Source organism: Hemitrygon akajei, chromosome 6 (genome assembly GCF_048418815.1).
Source record: "Hemitrygon akajei chromosome 6, sHemAka1.3, whole genome shotgun sequence".
NCBI lineage: Eukaryota > Metazoa > Chordata > Chondrichthyes > Myliobatiformes > Dasyatidae > Hemitrygon > Hemitrygon akajei.
In genome coordinates this window covers 137,413,529-137,440,549 of record NC_133129.1, presented here as the reverse complement: position 1 = coordinate 137,440,549, position 27,021 = coordinate 137,413,529, and the positions used below count along the sequence as shown (strand labels likewise).

Below are 27,021 nucleotides of genomic sequence, written 5' to 3'. Positions count from 1 at the left end.
CTAAAATAATTTCAAAAGAACCCTTCTAATCAGAGTGTAGCATGCCCAGCAAGGCACTAGACTTAATTTTAGGGAATAGAAGTGGACAAGTAGAAGAGAAAAGACTAGGGGAGCTTTTTGAAGGTAGCAATCAGAATTGCTAGATTTAACAAAGATAGGTCTTTAGTAAATGTTCTAAACTGGTGTGGGCAAATTTTATCAGGATGAGAGATGATTATTTAATTTTGATTGAAGTAGCATGAATGATGCAACTGGACTAAGCATCACGTGGCAGAGGAGTCAAAGTTTGAAAAGTGCAGAAGTGTAAGGAATTGAGTAACAATGTGATCAGGTTTAGTTATACAATCAAGCTCCTTCACGTGGTGTGTGCTTTGCAGGCAATTTAACAGAATATTTTCACTGGGCTATTTAGAAGCAAAGGGTTAAACTCCAGTGAGGTTCTAGATAAAAGAAAAGAGAGGAAGAGATCAAAATGTTCAGATTCATTATTGTTTTGCATCATTCTGTGTGTCACCTACTCCTCATATCCGATTATCCTGCTGAGTAAACATTCTTCTCGTAGTTGGGGAATAAGTAATTCTCATTAGGTGTCAGTATTCCACTATGGAGCAGGTGAATTACAATACACTCCTTTACAAATCTGTGGGGTTGAAAAAGAAACAATGCTAATACAGGATTTGTAATCACCGTCTCCCCTCTTCTTCCAAACACTTAAGTTCAAATATACTGCCTTGAAGAATGGGAAAATTATTGCATAAAGTGTCCCATACCAGTCAATCAAGTCAGGGTTTATTTTGTTCAATGGTGTCTAATTATATCATTCAGTATTTGTTATGCTGTTTCGGAATTGATAACGTTGTATGTAATTTTTGAGAACTCAACATTTGTAACAATTTTTTCTCCAGATCAACTCTATTATTTAGTAAACTCAAAAGTCCAGTGCACATACATCCTATCAGACTGCATCAAACTGACCCTTTTCCTTTACTGACATGGGGTTTATTTTAGTGAGAGCACGATTATCTGCTGAAGCAGTTTCTATTTAAAGTTCATAATTCTATACTGTCACATTAAAAGCAAACTGATCCTCCTAATCTTCCATGTTTTGTAATTCCTGATTAGAAACTAGGATTTTTCTTGCATGGGAAGTGTGCCCCTTCTCACAACATTTATAAGTTTGAAATTAAATTAAACAGATGTTTCATGTTAACTAACAACAATACAATATCAGATTCATGGAAAAAGTCAAACTAATATTCCTTGGCTACTAGCAGAACAAGGATGCTTGAAATTCTGAAAAGAGCATTTGTCGAAGGAGGACAACTAGTGAAATAGTTAATAAAAACCCAGAAATGTATTATACAGATACGTTGACCTGAAAGTTTGGCAATGCCTGATTCTGGATGTATCGTGATACTGATCTGACCATGGAGTAATACTTAACCAATGCTTTTTCAATTATTTTTAATGCTTTTCATGCTATACCTCAGCCATTAAAAATATTTGTATTCATCTTAACAATTTCATTTTAAAGCTGACAGAGCTGCTAACTGGTCTGATTATCATTTTTTTCATGAATGTTGTAAAATTTGATTCTGCACCTCTTTCAGCAGTAACTGGAGATAGTCTGATGTAATTTATAGGATTCTCTCCTGTTTTGTCAAGTGTGCGAATATATCTATGCAACCAGTAAACAAAATGAACTGTGAATGAGTGTGCAAAACAGTTTGTTAAATCTTTTGACACATCAAATTTGGTCTCTGATTTCTACTTAGGTTAAGTTCCCCTATGATAGTTACTACCTGGCTTCAATCTGGGCTTGATTTTTTTTACGTTAAATTTCCCAATATGTTCTAAATTAATTAATTGAAAATGGGCTTTCCTGGTGTTTCAGTTAAGAAAAAAACCTCTACCAAGTATTAAACTGAGACATACAGACCAGGAAGGTCCCACATTCAATCCCCTGGCTGATCTCAGCTATTCACCTCCAATTTGCCTCAGCACCCTTAGGCTACCAGGATGGAAATTTACCTCGGGTTCATGCTTATGAGCCCTAACATGCTGCAATGTGTGTGTGTGGGGACAGGATCAGACTTGCGCAGTGCATCCCACATTTACCATCCAGGATCATACACATCTTGTGGTCACTCGGATAAATCTGTGGCAAACATCCGTTGGATTGGATGTCAAGTCAATATCATAAGATAAATTTAAAAGGGTTTCATATCTGAAATTGAAGAATGGTACACCTTATATATCTGGTGACATTAATCAGAGGTCAAAGAATGAGTTTTTTGGCAACTGGAATTCAATGTTTTATTACCGATTCTGTTCATTCCAAATGTTTTATACATTGTCTTTATTTTTTAATTACAATTTATCTCTAACATGCAATTTGTTCTTTTGCAACTTAAACAAACAAGATATTTGAGGCAGACAGACTATTCGACTGTACGGACACAGCTGAGTCCAATCCTGTCCTCGACTGATCTTGACCCATTCACACTTTCCAGCAGGAGTTATTGGATAACAATCAAGCAGGAACCCTCCTTAGCTCAAGGTACTGAGGCCTATTGTAGTGTCCTTATCCCCATCCCAGCTGAGACCAGAACACCTTTTGTTTGAAATTTGAAGGAATCTTCGTTTGCAGTCTCATGCAGATTTTCAGAACAAATCCATTCAAACTAACTATGAATGAGTTTTTAATTTTGTTGCTTCATGCACCTGGAAACGCACTATTATAGCAGTGTTCCTTTTTTGCTGAATCTAAAAGGAATGTACACGTTCCTTCGATCTCCTTTTTCATGGCATGCACTCTTATCTCCAACCCCTGTTCCCCATATCGTCCATCTACATTGCAATCCTAATTCCAAGCTAATCCCTTTTTGATACAGTTTGTGTCCAGACCAGAGTTTTACCTCTACCTGTTGTATATTGGAATCTTTCTGTCTTTCCTACCTTTCTCTCCCTGCCCGATTCCTCTGAATGGGTTTCTTCAGTGAAGGCCGGATGGTGGTCCTTTCCCTGGTTATGGGTTTGACAGAACAGGATGACTTTGCAAATATTCCCGATCTACAGACCAGCAACAGTCAACCAAACCAAGGCATGCAGTCAGACAAAAGGTATGAATCTGACAAAAAGGAGAAGAAAACTGATCACAGTCTAAATTGAGAAGATGAGTTAAACAAAAAAATTGTGTGTGTGTTCTGTAGGAAAATTAATAATAGTAAATGTGCAGAGGTGTGAGTGCAAGATTCGGTACAAGTAAAAAGACTACAACTTGCAAGTGCCTTGAAAATGTAGAACCAGCTTTGCGTGTGTGTATTTTCTACAAAGGTCAATGATGCAAGAGTTTAAAAAGTCACTCATAATCAGTGTCATAATTTTTAAACCTGATTATTTTAGGCTTGCCCTAATATAAGTTGGCATTACTAAAGGCACAAGGTAGAAATTACCACTCAATGCAAAATAATGAAATTGAAAGTCAAACTATGAAATATCTCCAAAGAAATCCATTTAGTGTCAATCTTTAGTCAGTCAAATTTCCAATCCTGTACTTTTAAATCCTTCTTTACCATGTCTGTGAAGTGCAAAACTGCTATACCTTGGATGTTGTATTTTCCATTTAAAATGGTTTATAAGTCTGGATTTTTTTTTCACTTACTTCCTTTTCTCCTCTGATCTTAGCTTCAGTTCTGCTTTGTACAGGAGGTATCCATGCAGATTACCACCATCTTATGTATTATATCGTCACCTCACATCGCATCAACTCTCAATATTTTTCCCATTGTCATCTAACAATTGCAGATATTTTCTTTCTCCATCAGTAACTCATAATGACTCTTTATTTTTCAGCTCCATGACACCACTGATTTCTATTTAGCCTTTAAGCAATATTGGTCTCAATAGGTCTCATCAATCTGCAACAAATCAGAATAGATTGATCTCCACTTATTTATACAACATTTTTACTTTCTCCACCTAAGTAATTCCTCTTAAGAGTTCTCATTAATGATGGCTTTTTCCTTATGCATGGCTTAGTAATTATTTATAGTTTGCTTCAAATCAGTTAAACTAAAGTTTGGTATGGTTCATTTTTCAATAATACCAGCAGCAATTTTTTTCTTTCTGATTTTTCAGATATGCCTCCTGCTTTTGATTTTCGTTGAGTAGTGTGTAGAATCTGCTGCAGAATATATCAGAGAAACCTTTCATTTTGTCCTGCTCCATGCGGAATTTTCAATTTATAGTGACCCTTGTGCATTGAATTGATCATCTCTATTTTTTACATACACTGATGGGTTCTCTGTTTTGATCTGTGTAAGTCACCAAAAGGTCTGAAGTATCTGCCAAGATGATAAATTGTTCAGATTACCAGAGGGTTTGTATGTCCTATATGTCCAAAAGTGCAAAGTGTATTCACCTGTACCTCTGAGCATAAGGTTCAGTCACTTTTAAATGACTAAATGGAGTCTACAATAAGTCAGAATGAATGGGTGAAGGAGAGCAAATGGGAAATAAGGTTATAAAATATGAAGCAGGTCCACGGCTCCCTTAAAGTATTGAACTGATAAATAGGAATCAGTACCGATGACAAGAATAGAAAAAGATGAATGTGGAACAGCAATTACTGATACTCATATATTCCATTCAATATATTAACACACTGCAGTTCCTTCTCAGGAATAACATCAAAGAAAACTGAACACCAAGCTATATTAAAAATTATTAAGGTGGATGTTCAATAGTTATAAGGAACAATAAAAGGTGAGGGGCCAGGTAGATTTTGAATTGAAATCCCAAATTTTAGGACATTGGCCCACCCTAACTATTAGAGTACAATGTACAGTACTGCCTGGAGGAGCCTGTATCTTTCACAGGGTCTATATTTTTCCATAATCAGCATAGGGAGTGAGGAGCTAGGTTCAGCAGGTGGGGGAAGGGGATGCTGCAGTATGTTGAAATTCATTACAGGGCAGAGAGAGAAGACTGAAATCTGATAAATGTACTTTAAATCGGAAGGAAGTGCAATTCAAGAGTTATATTACCATAAAAAGCAGAGAATTGTATCTTTATATAAGTGCATATTATATCCTAAACACAAAGACAGAGCTCAAAATATTAATAACCATCCAGGTTTCAAATTTACTTGAACTTTTTTTTAAAGAAGATTGTCGCAGTACTTAAAAGTAAGAACATTCTAAGGATTTGGTGGAAAAGAAATCAATATAGATAAAGATGAGTAATAGGAAAAGAAATATCACAATTCTTAGTGTTTACAGAACACAAAATGATGGGACAGACTGAGGAGAGAAAGCAGCATACAATTTACAGGAATTCATTGGGAACAAGAGGAGCAGTACCATCATGGAATCATAGTTGTCCCAAGGAAGACTGGAACCAGCCATTGTCAATGTGGATTCAGCTTCATTGAATGTATCCAATGTTACTTCTTGGTTCAATGTGTTTCTATTGCAACAAGGAAGGGATTTTTATTTGAATTAGCTCTCTGAATTTCATGAGACTAGAAACTAATTTGGAAGTAAGAGAGAAATTGGAAGAACTGTTAGAGTTAACTTGTTAGAGGGATAATGAATTTAGAACAGAAAAATTCAAGATTCAGTGAGAGAAAAGAATGATTTCAGTTTTGGGGATGCTTACATATGAAATATTATAATGTGTGTAATAATATTTATGATAAGAATGTCATTCAGAGGATATATTTTTGTGAATTAATGTTGAGATAAAGCAATTGAATTTGGGTTAAAGTAATACTACTATATTTTGCCATGTATATATAATTCAGAAATAATATAAAATAGTGTGGTGTAGAAGTGAAAAACAAAAAGTAATGAAAGGGAATGTGAAAAATGTTAAATAGTATGTTTAAACCTCAAGCAAGTTACATATAAAATAGTAATGTCCACTTAAAAATGAGATGGAATTAGTTATGAAAAGGAAAGGAGTGGACACTCATTTGTTTTTATAAATGGTAGTGAAAATGACAGCATAGGGGTGTTTATAAAAATATATGGAAGCATTTTTTAGCTTTACAAAGAACTGGCTAAACTTTGACATGCATCACAGTCTCTGGAAGGAAGCTAGAAGGAAGATAAAAACTAAGCAAATTGTGGAACTGTGCAAGATTATAACACCTTATCAGAAGGGAAGGGATAGAACAAGGTGACTTTACAAACCCTTTCATCCAGGTAGTGATTTCTGATACATTCTATGAAGCTGATCCACTTTGACAATATGGAACATTCCAGCCTTTCTAGGGACAATTATGATGATACAATATTGCTGTTCTCTAGACCCACAAATCTCCAGAATTGGTATGCCAGTGATGTTAGACTAACTGGTCCACCTAACCTCCTATGTGTTGTCACTACATCAGTGAGGAGAGAATCACATGTGGTAGGCTAATGTTTTCCAAGAGGAGGTTTGTGTGGGTTGGAGGAAAGACTAATATAGAAGGTGGAACTTTCTGTATTGTGGCTAGTATCATAGTTCTTTCCATAAAGGGAAATAATGGTAAACTGATGATATTATAGAATAACCACAGCATAGAAATTGGCTAACTTGTTCTTGGAGTCTAAATTGGCTGACACTAGATGTATCCTGCCAGTGCTATTCACTTGCTCATTTTCCATAAATCTGAAAATTGCGTTTTTCTTGAAAACACAGAATGGCTTTTTCCAACACCCTTACAGCCAATGAATTCTACATCATTACTGTACTCTACATAAAATATAAAGGTGCATATTCCCTTTGTATCTGATATCCAATAATTTATGCCTGGATGTTAATCCGTATGTTAATGTGAACAATTTGTCTCTATTAACTCTTTTAAAACAGATCAAGGTTCAATCAAATTTCCTTTCATCTAAACAAAGCAATCACAGTTTTGCCACCTATGCCTTGTAGCTGGAAATCACCATCAAAGGTTTGTTCCGGTGCCTCTGCCGGTGTGGCAACTAAAATTCGAAAACACCAGTTGTTCCAAATCAACATTTTTCTACCAGTTCAATGTAACCTCTGTGCATTTCACAACAATACCTCCGTATATGAATCATTGGGTCCTTTGCCACTTCCTTTGTTGGTGAGTTTTTGCACTTCCAATGATTTCACTTGTGTGTGCTCCAGTACCACTGTTGCTACACATCCTTTAAGGCTGTGACATTTATTCTATACTGTCTCTCTTTCTTTCTGCCAAAGTGCTTTATTTCTCACATCTTTGTATGAAAGTTATTTATTTATTATTTATTGAGATATAGGACCGAATAAACCCCCTGGCCCTTCAAGCCGCACCACACAACAGTTCCCCAATTTAATCTGAGCCAGATCATGGGAAAATTTACAAGGTCCAATTAACCTACCAACTGGTACGTCTTTGGACTGTGGGAAGAAACTGGAGCACCCGGAGGAAATTCACATGGTCATGGCAAAAAAACTCCTTACAGGCAACAGTGGGAATTGAACCAGGGTTGCTGGTACTGTAAAGCATTGTGCGAACTACTACACTACCATGCCATCCCTTGTCACTTGCCATTTGCCTAGCTTATCAGCAAACCTGACTTCTTGTGGTCTAGTGCTATCCTCCATGCTGTCTGGTGAATGCACAAGCTTTTATTAACTAGAAAGTTGAAAATGTTACCAGATAAACCCACATCTATGTCACTAATGTATATCAAAAAGACAATGGTCCCATCGTTGACTAACGTACCTCAGTCTGAAGTTCTTTCCATATACTCACTGTCCTCTGTGTGGAGAAACTAGTTGCTCATGTCTCATTAAAATTTTTCCCATTTCTGTGCACTCTAGTTTTAGACTTCCCTAACCTGGGAAAAAGACTCTGACCATCCATTTCAATTTCCCTGCCACACCTGGTTCCTTAGTTCTGAGCTCAATTTTTCTAACATGGAATTTAATAAAAATTAGAATGTCCAGCATATGCAGGGCAGCACTTTTTGAGCAAAGATTCTACATTTGCCATTTTATTCTCCTCAGGCATGTCTCCTTTATCTTGGAATGGTCCGAACATCATGATTAGGCTTTTTGTAACTTTAATTTTCACATCACTACGATGTATCCGATCTTGATGTGGTGAGCTGTTTAGGTTAAACATAACACCTTCCCCTTAACAGTTTTCATCCCGTTCATTATCTTTACAACTCCCTTTTTACTGAGATTTTCTTCTTTTAGACTTTTCTTCTTCTTTTACATAAGCTTCCTGTTCTCAACAATAAACTGTCAGTGCTGCATAAAATTATTCTGTAAATGTAATAGATATTTTGCAGTTTGGATCACAAGTAGGAAGCTTGTTGCTTTTACTCCTTGAAATGCTAATTCCCATATAGAAATGATTTACCGACTTGTATCTAAATAGCAAAGGAAAGGACCCAGCCTGTGAAAATAAAACATTATAACTATATATTAATTGCAGAGCTATATAAATCTTATTTATCACTTCGCAATCTTGAGAAAATCGTTAATTTTTAATGAGAACTGTACACAAAACGTAGCTTCAGGTCTTCAAGCAGTGATCTGATCTGTCCATTATTCCACCCAACCAGCAAACTAAAAGCAATATTCAGCTTTGTCATTTAAAGGAAAAGTATAAGAAAAATAAACTTTCTTTTTTTAATGTTTCTCAATATTATCATCAAACTCCACTGACCTTCCTTACCCAGCCAACATAAAATGAAGACATGGATATTATCAGGACTCATTTTGTAGAAGATGTTCTAGAAAATAATGCTGTAATAATCAGGAACATAATATCTCTATTTTCATCGAATTGTGTTTGCAAATTTTATTTTGCCAATATTTGCATCTATCCTACACAAACAAGAAAGCTCACCAATGCCTGTACTTTCTGAGGGAGTTGAAGAGAGCTGGACTGTGTACATAAATATTCACGACCTTCTACAGATGGGCAGTAGGGATGCTGGATCACTGTGTGGTACCGAAACTGCACTGCAGTCGCCAGGAAAGCTCTGCAATGGGTAGTCAAAATTGTCCATCACCTACCCACCGTCAAGGACGTATGTACAAAAAAGTGCCAGAAACAAACCAACAATACCATGAAGGATCCCACTTTGCTCATAGGCTGTTTGTCTTATTCCCATGAGGGAGGAGGCTATGCAGCATCCACGACAGGACCACCAGACTCAAAATCAGTTACTCTTCCCAAGCGGTAAAACTGATCAGCACTTCCACCCATGATGCACCATCAATAACTCTCTCTGAGACGTAAAGGCGAGATATCGGCTTTTATTGACTGGAAGAAAGAACAAGCAGTAGTTGACCACCACACTACATCCTGGAGAATGAGGCTGGGCTCAGGCCTCAATCGCCTTTATACCGGGGTCTGTGGGAGGAGCCACAGGAGCAGTCAGCAGGGGGCGTGTCCAGACAGGTATATATAGTTCACCACAACCCACTTACCCACTCCACCACATCCTTCTCTACCACTACTTTATCATTTCCTATCAGAATCACCTTATGTACAAACACTACTGTACCTATTATCAGTGTATGTACACGCAGTATGATCAATCTATGTATATGAGCTATCTTATGTATTTATATTTTTATGATTTTTATTATTGTGCTCTTTATCTTATTGTGTGATTTTTATGCTGCATCAGATCCAGAGTAACAATTCTTTCATTCTCCTGTACATTTGTGTACTGGAAGTGACATTAAGCAATCTTGAATCTTGAAATCCCCTTCTCCATTGGAAGATACAGATCTGAACTGCAATGGCCTACACTTCCATCCTTTCCGAACCTTATGAAATGATTATCTTACGTGTAAACTTGCATAATAAGTATAAGACTATTTAACTTTATCAAAAAAAACTTAATAAAAGAGTCGCTAATCAGGTGAAAATGTCATCTGAATATCTCCCCCACCATTCTAGCCTCAAGATATAATATTGAAGCCAGTTCTCCTGCCCTTTGAAGTTCAGTCTCTTTACTGTTTTTAGTAAAAAAAATTAAATGTCTTCTTGCTTTCAAAGTTAATTTTATTTCAACCTCTTAATTTCTATTAAAAACTGAACAGCAAAGTAATGTTCTCTTCTATTTGGTATTTAAATTGCTGAATAAATACAGAAAAAGACACGGGCTTAAAAGTTTTTTTCATATAATAATTATATGTTCCTTCACTACAAAATGTTTGTCCTCTGGGGAATTCTGAAATTATGGATGGGCAAAGGGAAGCCGGACCAGTGGGAGAGTAGGTATATTGTAAGTAGATATTGTTTGACTGTTCCCTGCAGACACCTTCCCCCCAGCACACATCAGGCCCTAATGACCCACCCACAAAACACCACTCTGATCATCATTGCAGCATCTTAACCCACATGCAACCACAGATATTAGTATGTAAAAATATATGGATCATTCACAGGAAGGTAGAAGGGTGGCAATAAAATTGTGCCCAATACGACGCAATAATTTTTATTTAATGTTTTGTGCATTTGGGAGAAATCATTGGTCAACAGGGTAGGAAGCTTGGCCCTCTGCTGCATCACATGTAAGATACATGAAGCCATGCTCCTAACCATAACCATTACCTTCACTGTCAGCAAGGTTCATTACTCAAGCATATTCCACATTTAAGAAATATCAAATTCATATTGTTATTTTATTTAACAAAATGCTCACTCATATTACTCATTATTTGAAAATAATTAAAATCCCAGAGTTATTTTAGGTAATTAATCCATGGTATTTTCTTCATTAATAAATGGACCCTTTTATTCTGTTTTCTGTTGTGCCAAATCCACTGCTTCTGATAGTCTCGGTGAGATTGGCATTTTAGTAAATGATTCTCTTGCACTTTAGTTAAATTGGTCAGTGATTCTTCTGTTTTCCTAAATGGAGTAGCACCAGAAGTTATTTCAATGTGTTACTTTTTTAAAATAACCTGATGCTTATCTTTCTTATAGTCATGTTATACTTTTTTAAACCATGAGAAATGCTATGTGCCATCTGCAAGAAAATTTTAGGACTATATCCCCTTGCTATCAAAGATTTCCAATATAAATAATCATTGATATTTACTACATAATGTGAAAGTGCTCCAGCGAGCATCTCACAAAATAATTGCAGCCTCCAGCAGTTATTGCAGCACCCACCCTGTTGGGAGGATATAATTGCACACTGACAAGCTTCCACAGTAAATACAAATAAAAGTTATAATGGAAGCGTTAAAACATAGAAATCAAGTGATGCTCATTTAATCTTTTCCACTTGTTATTAAATTTGCTTCATATATAATTTTTTTTGCATAGCATGTTGTAAGTTGACATTTACCTTAAAGATTCTATATAGAAGTTGGTATTTAAGTATACTGGTAGCTTTCTGTAACTTTTCATTTGAACACCTTTGCTTCTTCTAATTGTACTTAAGCTATGTTTTTATAGCAATTATTCTTGCACTAACATCTGAATGAGGTCTAATACTTTCATGACAATTGACCACATCTTGCTGGTGTCATTCAGATCTCTCTTAATAATTAGCTATTTCTATATACTAGCTTATCATTCCCTCCAACTTGTCCCCTTGACTTAAGTTTCCTTGCCTTTCCAAACTTCCAGTAGTGCATTAAACATTTAGATGGGGGGAAAAGTTTTCAGATATTGATAAAGGTTATTAACATGCTAAGTGGGCTGCCTCTATTAATCATTGAAATTGCATGGTGTACTTGTAACTGCGTGCATACAGTACAAGTGATAGTTTCAGCTAAGATCACTGGGTGTCTTGAGTCCTAAAAATAACTTCCCAGTTTAATGAGTCGATAACACTTTTGTAAAACTTGAACAACCTAATAAACTTCATCATGTTTCAATCCTTCTCTCCTGAAGGTATCATTCTTCGTGGCCTAACGGTTCAGCCAAACCTTTTTGAAATTTGGTTCCTATCATCCCTATCCTTCAATATTATTAATCACACATAGATTGTTCCCCATGTTTTCACACACACTGTATGTAGTCTCCGTCAAGTTACCTTATTTAGAAAAGTTTCCTCAATTGTCCCTCTCCCATGTTTGCAGTTATGAGCATTATATTATCTTTGATTTATAAATGTGTGGTAGTACTTGAAATAAGATATTAAGTTCAAGGCATTTATTTATATAATTACATGAGAAAGTCTCGCAACAACCTGCTATCTAATTAGAGGGTTCGGACATTAGTTTGCTTCTGTTATTACAATGTCAGTGCAGTCATTTCTAATGAAATAATTACAGGCTTTTAGTAAGTTATGAGCAAATATAGATAAAGTATTTTCTCTGGTGTGAACTGGGAAAAAGGAACATGATTTTTGGACTGCTATGTTTGACCAGGAAATAAATTCTCTACCCCACCTCCCCCAACAAATGTACCCTCTGAAATTAAAATTTTACTGCAAACTAAGGTAGACTATTACTAGTTGAAAGTATTGAGGAACATTAAACAAAGGTAGAATGGCCTTGCAAGTCAGCTGTCATCTATTTGGATTTGAGTTTGGAGCATATTGATGAGTTCGAGTTGTCCACCCCAATGTCTAGTGTTCCATTCTTGAGAAGCACAAAGCAGTAAAACCAGTGTCCATTTGGGTCCTCTTTTAGAGGCAAATTAATGTCATTATTAATCTGTAAGAACAGACTATTAATGTGTAAGAACAGCTTGGATAATAGGACAGCTATTTCTGGACTGTTTTGAGCTGAGCTGGCAACAGTGGCCCTGGCTGTTCCAGAGCACTCTACCATTTCCTGATGTTCAGCACATGGGTGAAATTGGCTGGGGCAGCCTGGTCACGGTGACTTGAAAGGAAGAATGGATTGAATCATCTATATTGTGCTTCTGGCCACAGATTGTTACCAACATTTCAGGCTTGTCTTCTGCATCACATGATAGACTCTGCGCTCTTTGATTTCACTGATACAGGTTGAGCACCCCTTATCCGAAATTCTAAAATCCAAAAACCTCCCAAATTGACATGATACTACAAAAGGGAAATTCCACAAGGCGCTGGGAGGGTTCCCAGGCAATGCTCAGGTCCCAGTGCACCACCAACAGCTCTGAGAAGTGACCTCATATATGTAATGAATAGAAGTTAATGAAAAATAGAAAACACTCCACAAACTGAAAAATTAAGATTTTGAGCGTGTATTGAAAAAATGGATTTGTCAGAGTTGGGGTCTAAAGATGGATCAGTATTACAGTGGAGTAAAGGGAATTATAGAAACTTGAGAGAGGAGCAGACCAAAGTTGTTGGAAAGAGATGCTACAAAGGATGGCACCAGAATAGCAATGCCTGGAGTCTCTGGAAGAAATTCAGAAGGCGCAAGATAGATATACCCCAAAGAAGTATTCCAAAGGCAGGAGTAAAACCTAAAATAAAAGCAAATGGAGGGCATATAATAGAGCAAAAATTAATGGGAAGTTAGAGGATTGGCAAGCTTTTAAAAACCAACAGAAGGCAACTGAAAAAGCAAATTGGAGGGAAAATATAAAATATGAAGGTAGGCTGGTCAACAATATCAAAGGAGACACCAGAAGTTTCTTTCAAATATATAAAGAGTAAAAGAGATGCGAGAACAGATGTTGGACTGCTGGAAAATGACAGCGGAGAAGTAGTGGGGGACAAGGTAATGGCAGATGAACTAAACAATTATTTTGTATATGTCTTCACTATGAATGAAATCACTATTGCTTGGGAGAAGGTTCTTGGGAAGCTGAATAGTCTGAAAGTAGGTAAGTCACATGGACCAGATGGGCTACACCCCAGGGTTCTGAAAGAGGTAGCTGACGAAATTGTGAAGGCATTAGTAATGATCTTTCAAGAATCATTGGAGTTTGGCATGGTTCTAGACGATGGAAAGTTGTAACTTTACTCAAATCTTCAAGAAGGGAGGGAAGCTGTAGAAAGGAAATTATAAGACAGTTAGCCTGTTCTCAGTGGTTGGGAAGATGATGGAGTTGATTGTTAAGGATGAAGTCTCAGGGTACTTGGAGACACATGATAAAGTAGCCCTTGTACTTCAGTTTTCCTTCAAAACTCATTACTAAGTCAGCATCTATCACATGAAGGCATTGTACAATAAGTTGCTAAACATTTTGACTTTACTTGCCCATGCGGTGCAAGTCTGTGTATATATTAAGGGTGATGCTGTTCTATGTTGTTGCTAATGACCCACAGCTGCTTGTGGATGCTGGATATATTCCCAATCTTACCTACTTAACATGGTAATTGCATTGTGGGACATCAAGTGAATCTTCAGCTTGAAGATGTCTTTGTTTATGGAAGGATGTGGGTTGGAACATCCAGCATGATCCATGCTGAACAAATAGATGTGCAATAGGTGGTGGGACATTGATTCCCCTCACATCAAAGATATTCTATGCCCTCCCTTCTTTGATGCTTCTTTCAATTGATATTCAGAATGCAGGGTCACTGACAGATTTATCATGTGAACCGGAAAGCTTTGAAATATCTGTGCTTCATTTGAGAACAAGTTTGAAGGATGGACTATTCTTGAACTCAGAAGAGAATTATATCAGTAACTGAATTCTCTGGAAAGAAACTGCTTTTAGATTTGATGAGGAGATCCCCTTTTAGTAAGTCATCCGATAAACGTTACTGAAAGGAAAAGGAGCTGGGTCCAACAGAATAAGCTGCTTGGCGGCAAGATCAATGATGAAGGAATGTCATGATTCCTGTCCTCAGAAGAACTAACTATTGCTGGAAAGCACTTCACGCATATCTATTAACATATACTATTGAAGACAGTTAGTGACATAATAGTTCAGAATCTTGAATACAAGCTCCTGAATTAATTAGAATATATGACAGTTGACCGAAATAAGGAAAGTGCTAGAATTAAAATTAAAGAAGCATGGAAATCTTCTGTAGATCAAGCAGCTGCTGTGGTACAAGAAAATTAGTTTCAACTTTCTCTCTTACTTCCATTTTCCTTTCATATTGTCTGAAGTACTCAGCATATTCAGATTTTCAGTGGCACTGAAACTTATAGCTTCTGCATATATTCAAAAATGGATTGGTGATTCATGTTTTAGGAATAACAATACAGCTGGCAATGCTCACCAATATTTAAAAGTGAATAAGTCTGGACACTGCATTCTAAGTTAGTCCATATTATAAAAAGAATTTTATTTCAGGCAATAGCACAAAATTGAGCTTTGCTAGCAATTCCATACTAAACATTCAATAGAATGTTAGGACTGTTGCAAAACTACATCTGAGATTTTTCTCTCTCCCTCTCTCCCTCTCCTTCCCCCTTCTACCCCTTTCCCTCTCCATCCCGCTCTCCCTACCTACCTCCCTCCGCCTCCCCTCCCTCTCCCCCTCTCCTTTATTTTTCTTTTGTTTCCTATTCTTTAATTTTCTTCCTATATAAACTTTAATCTCTATTTTAGACTTTACTCTTAACTAGTTAAGTATCTTGTTGCTTTATGACCGACATAGTAATGTTGAAACTAACTTAGGGAATGCCATCAGAACCACATGCTCAATGATAGTAAAACATCAAATCTCTCCTCAAATGCCCACAAAAAGCGAGTGGACAGATGACCACAGAATAAATGGCAGGCACCATTCCTTTGTGGCAAAAGGCATGTTTCCCTTCTATGCTTGCTTTGATGGCATTGTGCTTAAAATCTCTTCCTTTTCTCCTGTGAACTGTGGATATCAGAATCAGAATCAGGTTCATTGTCACCAGCATGAGTCATGAAATTCCTTCTGCGCCCTCTCTCATTTTTGAATCTTCTCTATTTTAAAATAAGATTTATTATGTTTTTTTCTCCTGTTCTGCCTTGATTTTTCCCAGGACTGAAAACTCTAGGGCACTTTGACTTTATCCATATTTCTTTTCACTCTATGATCTTCTATTATCCATGTTAGTTTTTCAATGGCTATGGACCAATTGATACATGTTTTATGATGTAAAACTGAGGAATCTGATTACAGAAGGGGTAGTGAGTGTCCAAGTACAGTGTATGTAATTATATCTGTGCTCTTTCCTAAGTTTATATTTGTGACCTCAGGACAATAGGAGAATGGACTGCTCAACATTTGCTTTGTGCTTTTCTGTTTGTGGCAAGGTAACAGTTGAAAGTTTAATCAATCATCGCTTCACAGACCAGTGTTGGGTTTCTCATGTAGTAAGGTTCCATGGCTTCTTTATGAAATTTTGCTTCTGGCTAACTTGCAAATTTAAAAAAACATAAATATAAAGTAGTCTCCACATTTGAGTATTTGGCTCCAGATTAACTCCAGAAGATTGCACTTCCAGAATACTTAGTATAAAAATTATTTCGATATTATGAGATTGTTGGAAAGCACAGTAAGAGTGAAAATTCTTTCTTCTCACTACATTTGCAAGATAGATAAATAGACAGAGAGACCCAAGGCAAAGTTTCCATAGCGACTACAAAGAGTAACACAAAAAATACTAATCAGTTTTTCCATGTGATGTGAACAGTGTCTCTATTTCTCTGTAGTGTATTAAATTCATGTATTCTTTATGTAGTACATGCTGGGTTACTTCCCTGGAGCATTTTTGTTATGTGGGCTGCTTTGGGGTTTTAAAAGGCAAGCAAAATTGCATTAATCTATACCCATCTTGAAAAAGATATTAACAGATCTTGGATCTCAAATTTAAACTTTATCTTCCACATAAACCCAAGATTTTTACAATTTTTACAATTTAAAGACCAAACAGAAAGTATTAAATACATGCAAAGAGTATTAAATACAGTATTAAGTATTAAATACATGCAAAGAGAACATTGGTCCCAAGATTTTGGGCACCAAACTTCCAGGAATCTCGATAGCTATTCCTGGCTGTTGACTTTAATTTTCATAAAAGTCAATTAGAGTATAATTTATGGTATGGTACATTTGCACTTCACAGATATTTAATCCCACTGCTGATATTTATACGGCCTCTTTCCTTCACTGTAGACTTCCACAAAATCCATGAATCTTGGTGCATGAAATTTACAAATAGAATGGAGCATGTGTCCTTAAACTTTAAGGCATTTTAACACTTTATGTGTTATTGCCATGTAATGATTTTGACCATTTGTTTTCTCCTTCATCCTGCTTGCAATGTGCCCCAAGTGCTTAAGATATATATGTATAATGTATGTATATTTATATAAATATTTGTATATTTTTCATATACAAATTTTATATAGTGTTACTTAAGACGTTTGTTTCCGATTATCTAGAACATAAAGCAACTGTAGATATGTGTAACTTGGTTTGTACCATATTAACTGATGATACAGAAATTTAGTGGCTTTTAATAGGTATTGTGTTTTTTTTAATGTATACTTCTAGTATGATATACACTACTAGGTGTGGCTCATTCTTCATTGGCATAGCAATTTAATTGTCAAATGTAATGGAGCATAGCCAGGAGAGCAAGGATTTCATCCTAACATAATTTGGACTGTTTTGATATAAGAATACTGATTGAGTTGAGATTGGTTTTATCATTGATTTTATGTAACTTAGAGATAACAAGAAATTATTTTTTTCTCTCTCATTGTGAGACACCATTCTTCACAGTGGCATTATAACAAATCTTAAATGATACAGACTGCATATACTGCACGGAATTTATTTCTGATGACCCACACTGTTTGCTCCCTACAGATTTCTGTGGTAATTTAAAAATAAGTTAAGAGATCAGGAATCCTCTATTTAAATAACTTTCAACCATTTATTTATTATTGCATGATTTCTTTCTTATAGGCTAAGTGATGCTATTAGAGTTTTAATTCTTTTGATCAGCTGAAAACAGGCAAGTGTAACATTGAGTTCTGCCTCCATCTTGTGTCTAAAAGCAACATTTCCTCCAGGTGTCCTAGGTCCAGGAACATGATATTTGTTTATCTCTGAAGCTGTCTGTAAACCTTTATGTCTGGCTATTGTTCAAATTGTGCAAGCTAAATCTTTTTCTTAATCCTGCCTTTTTTAGTTGTAGCTTCTTTTTCCAGCTGTCCGTGTTAATTATGGTTAAACGTCAGCTATACCTTGGCTTCCAGTACTTTCTGCTGCAGTGTGGCTGCAAATGTCTGTGACTCGTCAGTGTTTGAGATTCTGCAAGTTTCTTTCTCACTCTAGCTTGTTTCTATTTTGATATCTTTTATTCCACTGACCCTCATCCCTACACACTGTTTAAAAAACACTTTCCTTTGCTTACAGACTACACTTTCAGACCCAGATTTTCCACTGCCTTAACATGAGCCGTTTGGAAAAACATCAAATCCATCTTACGGCATTGGCTGTTAATAGTTGCTAATTATTTGATGTTAACACCTCCTGCATTCAGTCTCTCTTTAGCCTGACTCTGTTGTACCCTCTTTCCTCTCTTCATTGTGTGTTGTCATTCATCCTCTAAGTCAGCAGACATTGATAAATCCAAATAATGACTATTCTCTCTGTGTGTTGTGTTTTTCATTCCCATGTTGCATAATAGACGTGTGTGTTTGTTTGTGTGTATGCTTATGTATGTCTTTCTATATATTAGTGTCAGAATCTGAACTAGAGGACCGTTATGTGAAGAGGAGGATCCTCAGTCCTCTGACAGTGCAAAACATAGCTTGTTTATTCATAGGAATATAGAACTTTCCAGTAGAAATAATCCTGAGGTACTGGCAATTGGCATTGTCTTTTCTACACTCAAAAGAAGAATTTCACCAAACGATTGACGTTTGAGAGCATTAATAGGTCTGAAAGATAAATTTCACCTTGCTATTATGACATAATTTATATTTTAAATCAAAAAATGTTCTAAGTATATTTTGAAAGGACCAATTAATCATCTTGTATTATTCAATAAGACCAGTTCAGAATAATTAAGTCTGCTGAGGCATCCTATGTGATATAAAGCCCTTACTATGAACTTACTTGAGTTTTATATCAAGGATGAATTCATAAGACAATCGCGGTATAACATGAGGCATGTGAAAAATTGGCATCTTGCTCTAATTTCAGCTCTGTGCATCCGGTTTGGAAATGTGACCCTTGAGTTTCTGACATGGTATTTGTTAGCATAAGTAATATTGTTTCACCCGGCAATGACATCAGCAAGGGTGCAACACAAACATTAGCTGCCAGTATAATTTTCAGCCATAGCAATCTAAAAATAGCAGTTCTTGTTTATTGGCAGTACCACTGCTTAAAGGGCCAACATGCAACTTGCATGAATGGTCAAGCAGCTCTATAGTGCTCAGCAGGCTCACTGCTTACACTGAACACCAAGCCTCCCTTGTTTCCTCAAAGATTTGGCTATACTCCTAGCTGACTTTGAACTCATTATTTACTCAACTGGATCATATGGAGATGAGTCTGGGTTTAGAGGTATCAAAGACAACCAAGGAACCATGTGAGAACTGGCCTCATTACCCTTCCTTATCAGTTCAGAGTTTAGAAAGTCTTCCTGATAGCTTAAGTTCACTAAATGACCTCAAATGCAGCCTCACACAAGTGCCTGAACTGCTTTACCTTTAGAGGATTGGATTACTCTCAGTTTCTCAGCCTTGGTAATGTTCCACCATAGTATTCTCCACTTATTTTAGAGTGATTGCCCAAGTTTCTTTCTCCAGGAAAGAGATCTTATCCATTTTAGACCCCAGGGGAAGCCAGAAGAGGCAAGGACTTTACCCATAGCAGCCTCCCCCCCTCCACCCCCACCCCAAAGTGCATACTGTTCCTTCACTACACTTGTGCATAAATTTTCCTTGTAGGAATGTCCTTGACAGAAGCACTACCTATTGTTTTGGAGCACCTCCATCACCCTGTTGCATAAAGAATATGCCTTCTGCATGTACTGTTCTCAATGTGCCTTTCCAAGTTAGCTGGCATTGCTTGGATTCTGCCTCATTTTCCCAATACTGCATTGCTCATTTTTGAAGCAGTGTGCTGCAGTGTTGCCCAAAAAGTGCCAGGGTAGACTTTTGCAAGGATTGGGTGCAGGAGAATAACTTACAATGGTTTTGTCTGATGTGGCAGATGAACAATTTCATACTTTTATGATTAGAAGATGACTCTAGTTGATTAAGGTATGTTAATCTATTTTTATACTTAAGCTATTTTACAACAAATATATTTTTGAATATCTGGTCTATTTCTATTTTATTTTCTTGGTTCCATCACACAAGATTGCATGTATATAAGGTTCAGAGATATCAAAGGCAACCAAGAAACCATGTGGGAACTGGCCTCATTATCCTTCCTCATCAATTCAGAATTTAGAAAGTCATCGGGATATCTTAAGTTTTGTAAGAGACCTCAAGTGCAGCCTCACACAAGTGCCTGAACTGCTTAAATTGCCAAGATGCATGTGTTGTGTTATATCACATTGTCTAATTTACACCATTCTATAAGCTGATGTTTGGGCAGTACACATTTCCTGTAATTTTGCAGGGCATGGGATCTACCTATCATTGCAACTGACCTTTAGGATCCGGAAAGATGACAATAGTGTATGAAGTATGCGATTTCTGTTATCAGCAGAACGGTGATAAAAAGAACCTAAACACTTTAAATTGTGTAAGTGAACTGGAAGTGATCCAGTGGATTGTCGTAGTGCAATTAGGGTGAACGGAACAGCTAATTTTAGCCAATGTAGAGAGCTTTATTGGAGAGTGAGCATTTAAGCTGAAAAAAAAACACGAACTAAAACAATCAAACTGGAACTAATGAAGAATGGGTTTGCAAGAACAGGAGAAGCATGAATGTGAGTCACAGCCACAAATATCTGGTAAGTGTGCTTGTGGATCTTGGAGTCCGTCAAATCTGAAATACTGTACAAGAGAAATTGAAGAAATGATGAAAATTTGCCCCAAAGCATGCAGAAGAAGGTTATTCTATTTGTATTTGTGTTTGACTGAAGTTGTTAATATTAAGGCACAGGTTTTTAGCCATAGTTTCAATTAGTTTATGCAATCTAGACTGCAGGCTAGCAGAAGACTCAGTGAGACTGTATGGTCTCTGGTAGTTCAGGTGAGTCATGGAGAGATTAGGTACTCCTCAGAATTTGATGAGTAAACGTTACCTCTCAGCTGGGCAATGTGAAAATTATGATGCCTTGAATAATACATGATTAGAGTGAACCCTGTCAACCATTCGTCTTATAAAGAACAAGCCATTCACTGAAGATGCCCGACTCCAGATGGTCAGGGGGGACAGATAGAAAGTAAACAGCACTAACTGCCAGCTTGAAACAAAATAGGCTCTGCAATGTAGCCTAGCCATAGATTATGTAGAAATTTATATGACATTCAGATTGTGCCAGTGTTTCTTATGAAAATAAATATACAACTGTGTATAAGTATGGCAAATAGATATTCCAACAGTCTATGGGGTGTCAAAGTCAAGAAAGGCTGTAATTTTTTTCATTATATAACTTTAAAGGAACAATTAAACATTCTTATTTTTTATAATTTGGCAGTGTTTAGAAATAACTAAATCTTCTATTCAATCGGTACAGTCAGTTGAAGCTATCATTAATTTGCTATGCTTAGTTACCTGTTTAATTCTAACATGGCACCTACATTGTGCATGCTTTCTGTCTTTGTTTCACCTGAGCTTGGCTGCCCTTGTTGATTGCAAGTTTTATGAGCTATCAAAGCTACAAAACTGAATATAAGATGACAAGGAGTCACAAGAGACTGAAGATGTTGGAATCTGGAGCAACAAATATTCTGCTGGAAAAATTCGGCAGGTCAAACAGCAACTGTAGGGGAAGAAGGAATTGTCAATGTTTAAGGTTGAAAGTTGATGCTGGAATCCCTCCAGAGGATAATTTGTTGTGTGAGGTAACAACATCAACAAGCAAGCTGGTTCAGTTGCAACTTCATATTGAGTTCAGTGACTTGTTAAGTTACAGTAGTACATCATTATTGCAGGTCTTCTGTGTGTTCCTGTCCAGCACAGGTGAGTACAAGGAAGTGAGAACCACAGGCAGCAGTACTGATGATGGACTAGGTCTAGGACGTTGCATCACATTGATTCAATTGATTCATCTGATTAATTGTAGTGAACAGTGTCTGATAGCATTTGTATTTTATCCATTTTCACTTCAAAAGGTGCCTATAAGACCCCCACACCTCCACATTTTAACTGTCATATACCCCTCCCCAGAATGTCCAACTTTCAGAATCCAAAATTGTGCAAATGAAGATTATAGTGACCACGGTGCAAATTGTCTTATTCTTCTGTGAAGCAACACCTTTGAATCAGAATTTGCTATGTTGTAAAATTAGCCGTAAATCTTCCGATAAGCGTTGTCTGCCAGGTGTCATCTGCTGATCGTATAAACCATTGGATGATTCTCTCCATCTCCAGATACTTAAAAATTAAAGCACAAACTAAAATAATTTTTCATTTGCCACTGCTAATAAAAGGCAATATTGTCCTTGTCTAAACCACCTTGCTGTAATACTAATATATTTTATATGCCACTACATCACTGTTAGTTTTGTGATAGATTTCCAACAAATGTACTTGCAACATTTTTACTTATTTAAACATTTGTATCTAAACTTTTACCAGTGTTAAAGTGCTGCTTCATTCCTGAACTATAATATTGTAACATTCTTCCCACATGGTACAGTCTAGCATCTAGTATCGATTACTGATTCAGGAAGAATAAAATATAGATTAATGTAGGATTGGTGTTAATGTATAAATAATGGTCAGTCTAGATTTGAAGGGCTAAAATGCCTGTTCCTATGTTGTGCAACTCTGTAACTCTATGATGGATGCAGGATTAAAATAATTCCACTTAAAGTTGATAATTTAAGCAAAACATTGTAAATTGTCAGCTACTGAAAATAGAATATTAAAGTTAGCTGGTCTTAAATCAAATATTTGCATCAAATCCCATGGATTTTTTCAGTGCTTTAGTTAGAAATAGAACAGCACAGTGCAGGTCCTTTGTTCTGCCAATCCTTTAACATACTCCAAGATTAATCTAACCTTTCCCTCCCACATAACCCTCCATTTTTCTTTCATCTATGTGCCTATCTAAGAACTTTTTAAATATCCTTAATGTATCAGCCTCTACCACCACCCTTGGCAAAGCGTTCCATGGACTCATTACTCTCTGTGTAAAAAAAGCTTACCTCTGACATCTTTCCTCCCTTACATTCCTCCAATCAACTTAAAATGATGGCCCTTCATGTTAGCCATTTCCACACTGGGAAAAAGGTCTCTGACTATCCGCTTGATCTATGCCTCTTATCATCTTGTACACCTCTATCAAGTTTCCTCTCATTGTCCAAAGAGAAAAGCCCCAGCTCGCTCAACGTTTCTAATCCAGGCATCAACTTGGCAGATCTCCTCTGCACCCTCTCTTAAGCTTCCACATCCTTGCTGTACTTGAACACAGTTCTCCAAGTGTGGTCTAACCAAAGTTTTATTCAGCTGCAACAGTAGCTCGCAGCTTTTGAACTCAATTTTGCAACAAATGAAGATCAACACACCATTCACCTTCTTAAACACCCTATAAACTTGTGCTGTAACTCAGAGAGACCTATGGACATGAACCCCAACATCCCTCTGTTCATCCACTCTGATCAGAATCCTGACATTAGCTCTATATTCTGCCTTCAAGTTCGATCTTCCAAAGTGAATCATTCCACCCTTAATTTAACTCTGCCACTTCTCAGACCAACTCTGCACCCTGCCAATGTCCTGTTGTAACCTTTGACAACCTTCTGCACTAAGGCTGATGACACCATCAACACTTCTGTCATCTACAAACTTACTAGCCCACCCTACCACTTCCTCATTCAAGTCATTTATAAAAATTACCAAGATCCCAGAACAGAACCCTATAGAACACCACCAGCCACCGGCCTCTAGGCAGAATACTCTCCATCTATTATCACCCCATGCCTTCTGTGGGCAAGCCAATTCCAAATCAGTGCAGCTAATTTTACCTGGATCCCATGCTTTCTGACTTTCTGAATAAGCTATCATTGGGAACCCTGTCAAATATCTTACTAAAATCACCACATCAACTGCTCTGGTTTCATTGATATGCTTTGTCACTTTCTCAAAGCATTCATTCAGGCTTGTGAATAACAACCTGCCCCTCACAAAACCAATTTGATTGTGCCTGATCAGACTATACTTCTCTAAATACTCATAAATTCTGCTTCTAAAGATCCTCTCCAATAGTTTGCCCACCACTGACATCAGATTCACTGGTCTATAATTCCCAGAGTTATCCCTATTTTCTTACTTGAACAAATGAATAATATTTGCCACCCTCCAATCCTCTGGGACTCCTGTGGATTGTGAGGATGCAAAGATTACCAAGGGCACTTCAATCTCTTCCATCACTTCCAGTATCAACCTGGGTTATATCTCATCTGTACCCAGGACCTTGTATATCCTCATGTTTTTCAAAAATTCCAGCAATCTTCTTTCTTAAATGCTGGCATGTTCCAGTATATCAACCTGTTCTATGGTGACTTCATATTTGTTAAGGTCTCCCTCAATGGTGAATACTGAAGCAAAGTATTCATTGAAGACTACCCGTTCCTATTTGACTCAAGGCACATGTTTCCTCTTTTATCCCTAATCGGTCCAAACCTCACACTAGTCATCCTCCTGTTCTTCAACTAGGTGTGTAACCCTTGGCATTTTCTTTAATCTTACATGCCAAGACCTTCAAATTTCCCCTTCTAGCTTTCCGAAGTCCATTCTGAAGTTCTTTCCCTGCTACCTTGTAATTCTGAAGAACACTGCCTGATCCTGCTTTCCCAAGCCTAAAGTGGGTTTCTTTCTTCCACTTGACTAAATGTTCATATTTCTTGTCAATGATGGTTCCTTCAATCTACCATTCTTTCCCTACCTCAGTGGGAAAAATCTATCCAAAATGTCATGCAAGTGATCCCTAAACAACCTGCATATTTCTGTTGTGAATTTTCTCAACTGCATCTGTTCCCAACTTATGCTCCCAAGTTTCTGCCTAATATCATAACTACACCTCTCCTAATTAGATGTTTTCTCATTTAGTCTGCTCTTTTCCAAGGCTATGATAAAGGTCAGGGGGTTGTGATCACTGTCTCCGAAATGCTCTCCCACTGAGAGATCTAACACCTGACCTTTTTCAGTGCCTAGTACCAGTTTGGCCTCTCCTCTAGTCGGCCTATCTATATACTGTGTCAGGAATTCTTCCTGGACACACCTAACAAATTCTGCCCCACTGAGAGGGCGCCAATCAATATTGAAAAGTTGAAGTCACCCCCAACAATCCTGTTATTTTTGTATATATCCAAAAACTGCCTTCTGAAATGGACCTCATTGTCTCTGCTGCTATTGGGGTGCGGGGGAGGGGGTGTCTATAGAATGCTCCTAAAAGGGTGACTCCTCCTATCCTGTTTCTTACCTCCACCCACTCTAATGAGGACATTTTTGAGGTTTGAGGAACAACACTTCATAACCCATCTGGTTAGTCTGCATCCTGATGGCCTGAACATTGTTTTCTCTAACTTCTAGTAATTTTCCCCCTCCTCTTTTCCTCTTCTTCCATTACTCTGGCTTCCCTCTTACCTCTTCTCTTCTCCTCACCTGCTTAATCACCTCATTCTACTGCCCCTGCTCCCTCCCGTTCTCTGATTGTCCACTCTCCTATCACCTCCCAGCTTCTCACTTCATTCCCCATCCTCCACTAACCTGGCTTCACCTATCACCTTCCAGTTTGTACTCCTTCTCTTCCCCATTACTTTCTTATTCTGGTTTCTTCCCACTTCCTTTCCAGTCCTGATGAAGCTTCATGGTCTGAAATGTCGACTGTTTATTCCTTTCCATGGATACTGCCTGACCTGCTGAGCTCCCCCAGCATTTTGTGTTTGTTACTCTGGATTTCCAACATCTGCAAAATCTTTTGAGTTTATCATATTTCCATGTACTGATCCATGCCCTAAGTTCATCACCCTTGTTCTGGATAATTCTCACATCAAAATAACCATATTTCAACCCATCCAACTAATTGCAATTATGCCTATCCTTCCTCTCAGTCTTTCAACAGACTACATCTACCTTTACGACAACTGTCCCATCTTCATTCTGGTTTCCATCACCCTACCAAACTAATTTAAACCCTAACAGCTCAAGCAAACCTGCCCACTAATATATTGGCCCCCTTCAAGTTCCTTTTGTACAAGTCATACCTTCTCAAAGGAGATCCCAGAGATCTGCAAATCTGAAACCCTGCCCTGCACTTTCATCTGCCAAATCGTCCTATACTTACCCTCACTGGTGCATAGCACAGGCAGCAATCCAGAGATGACCATCCTTGAGGTCCTGTCTCCTACCTAGCTCCCTATATTCTCCCTTCATGACCTTATCCCTTTTCCTAGCTGTGTTGTTGATAGCAATATGCACCACAATTTCAGCCTGCTTACTCTTCCCCTCCTTAAGAATGCTGTGGACTCGGTCTGAAGTATTCCTGATTCCAGCACCTGGGAGGCAACATACCAGCCAGGAGTCTCTTTCACATCCACCCAATCTCCTGTCTGTTCCCCTAACTATTGAATCCTCTATCACTACTGCCCTCCGTTGCTTTCCCCGCTATGTCATTGTCATTGCCCTCCCCCCGACAGTATTCAAAGCAGTATACATGTTACTGCTGGGAATTTGCTGTCACAGTGCTTAGCTTAGGTAAAGTTTTGTGTTAACCAAAACTGTTTACCAAGAATGGTGCAAAATCTTCCAAGTTGATCATAGAGGGACAGACTGCTGAAGGTAAGTTGGAATGCAGATTCCATGGAAACTCTTGCAAATCGGACTTTCCAAATCTCCCAGTTAATAAATGGCAGGAAAATTAATCTTTGGAAATTAGCATGGACGAGGCATCTATTTCAATAACATGGGACACATTGGAAGGCTAAAGGATTCAGGAGAATAATTGTGCATGTGTGATGTTCTCTTTATAAGTTTCAATCAGTGGACTATGATGTGTGATATCCATCTCAAG

The 27,021-nt window shown here is 37.4% G+C and overlaps 1 protein-coding gene across 1 annotated transcript in view; it reads left to right on the top strand.

Moving 5' to 3' along the window:
* The window catches only part of LOC140729530 (synaptotagmin-7-like), a 530,282-nt gene that overhangs the window by 421,977 nt on the left and 81,284 nt on the right, over nucleotides 1-27,021 (top strand). Inside the window, 1 exon segment of the mRNA XM_073049365.1 lies at nucleotides 3,000-3,122. Coding sequence (XP_072905466.1) covers nucleotides 3,000-3,122 — 123 coding nt within the window.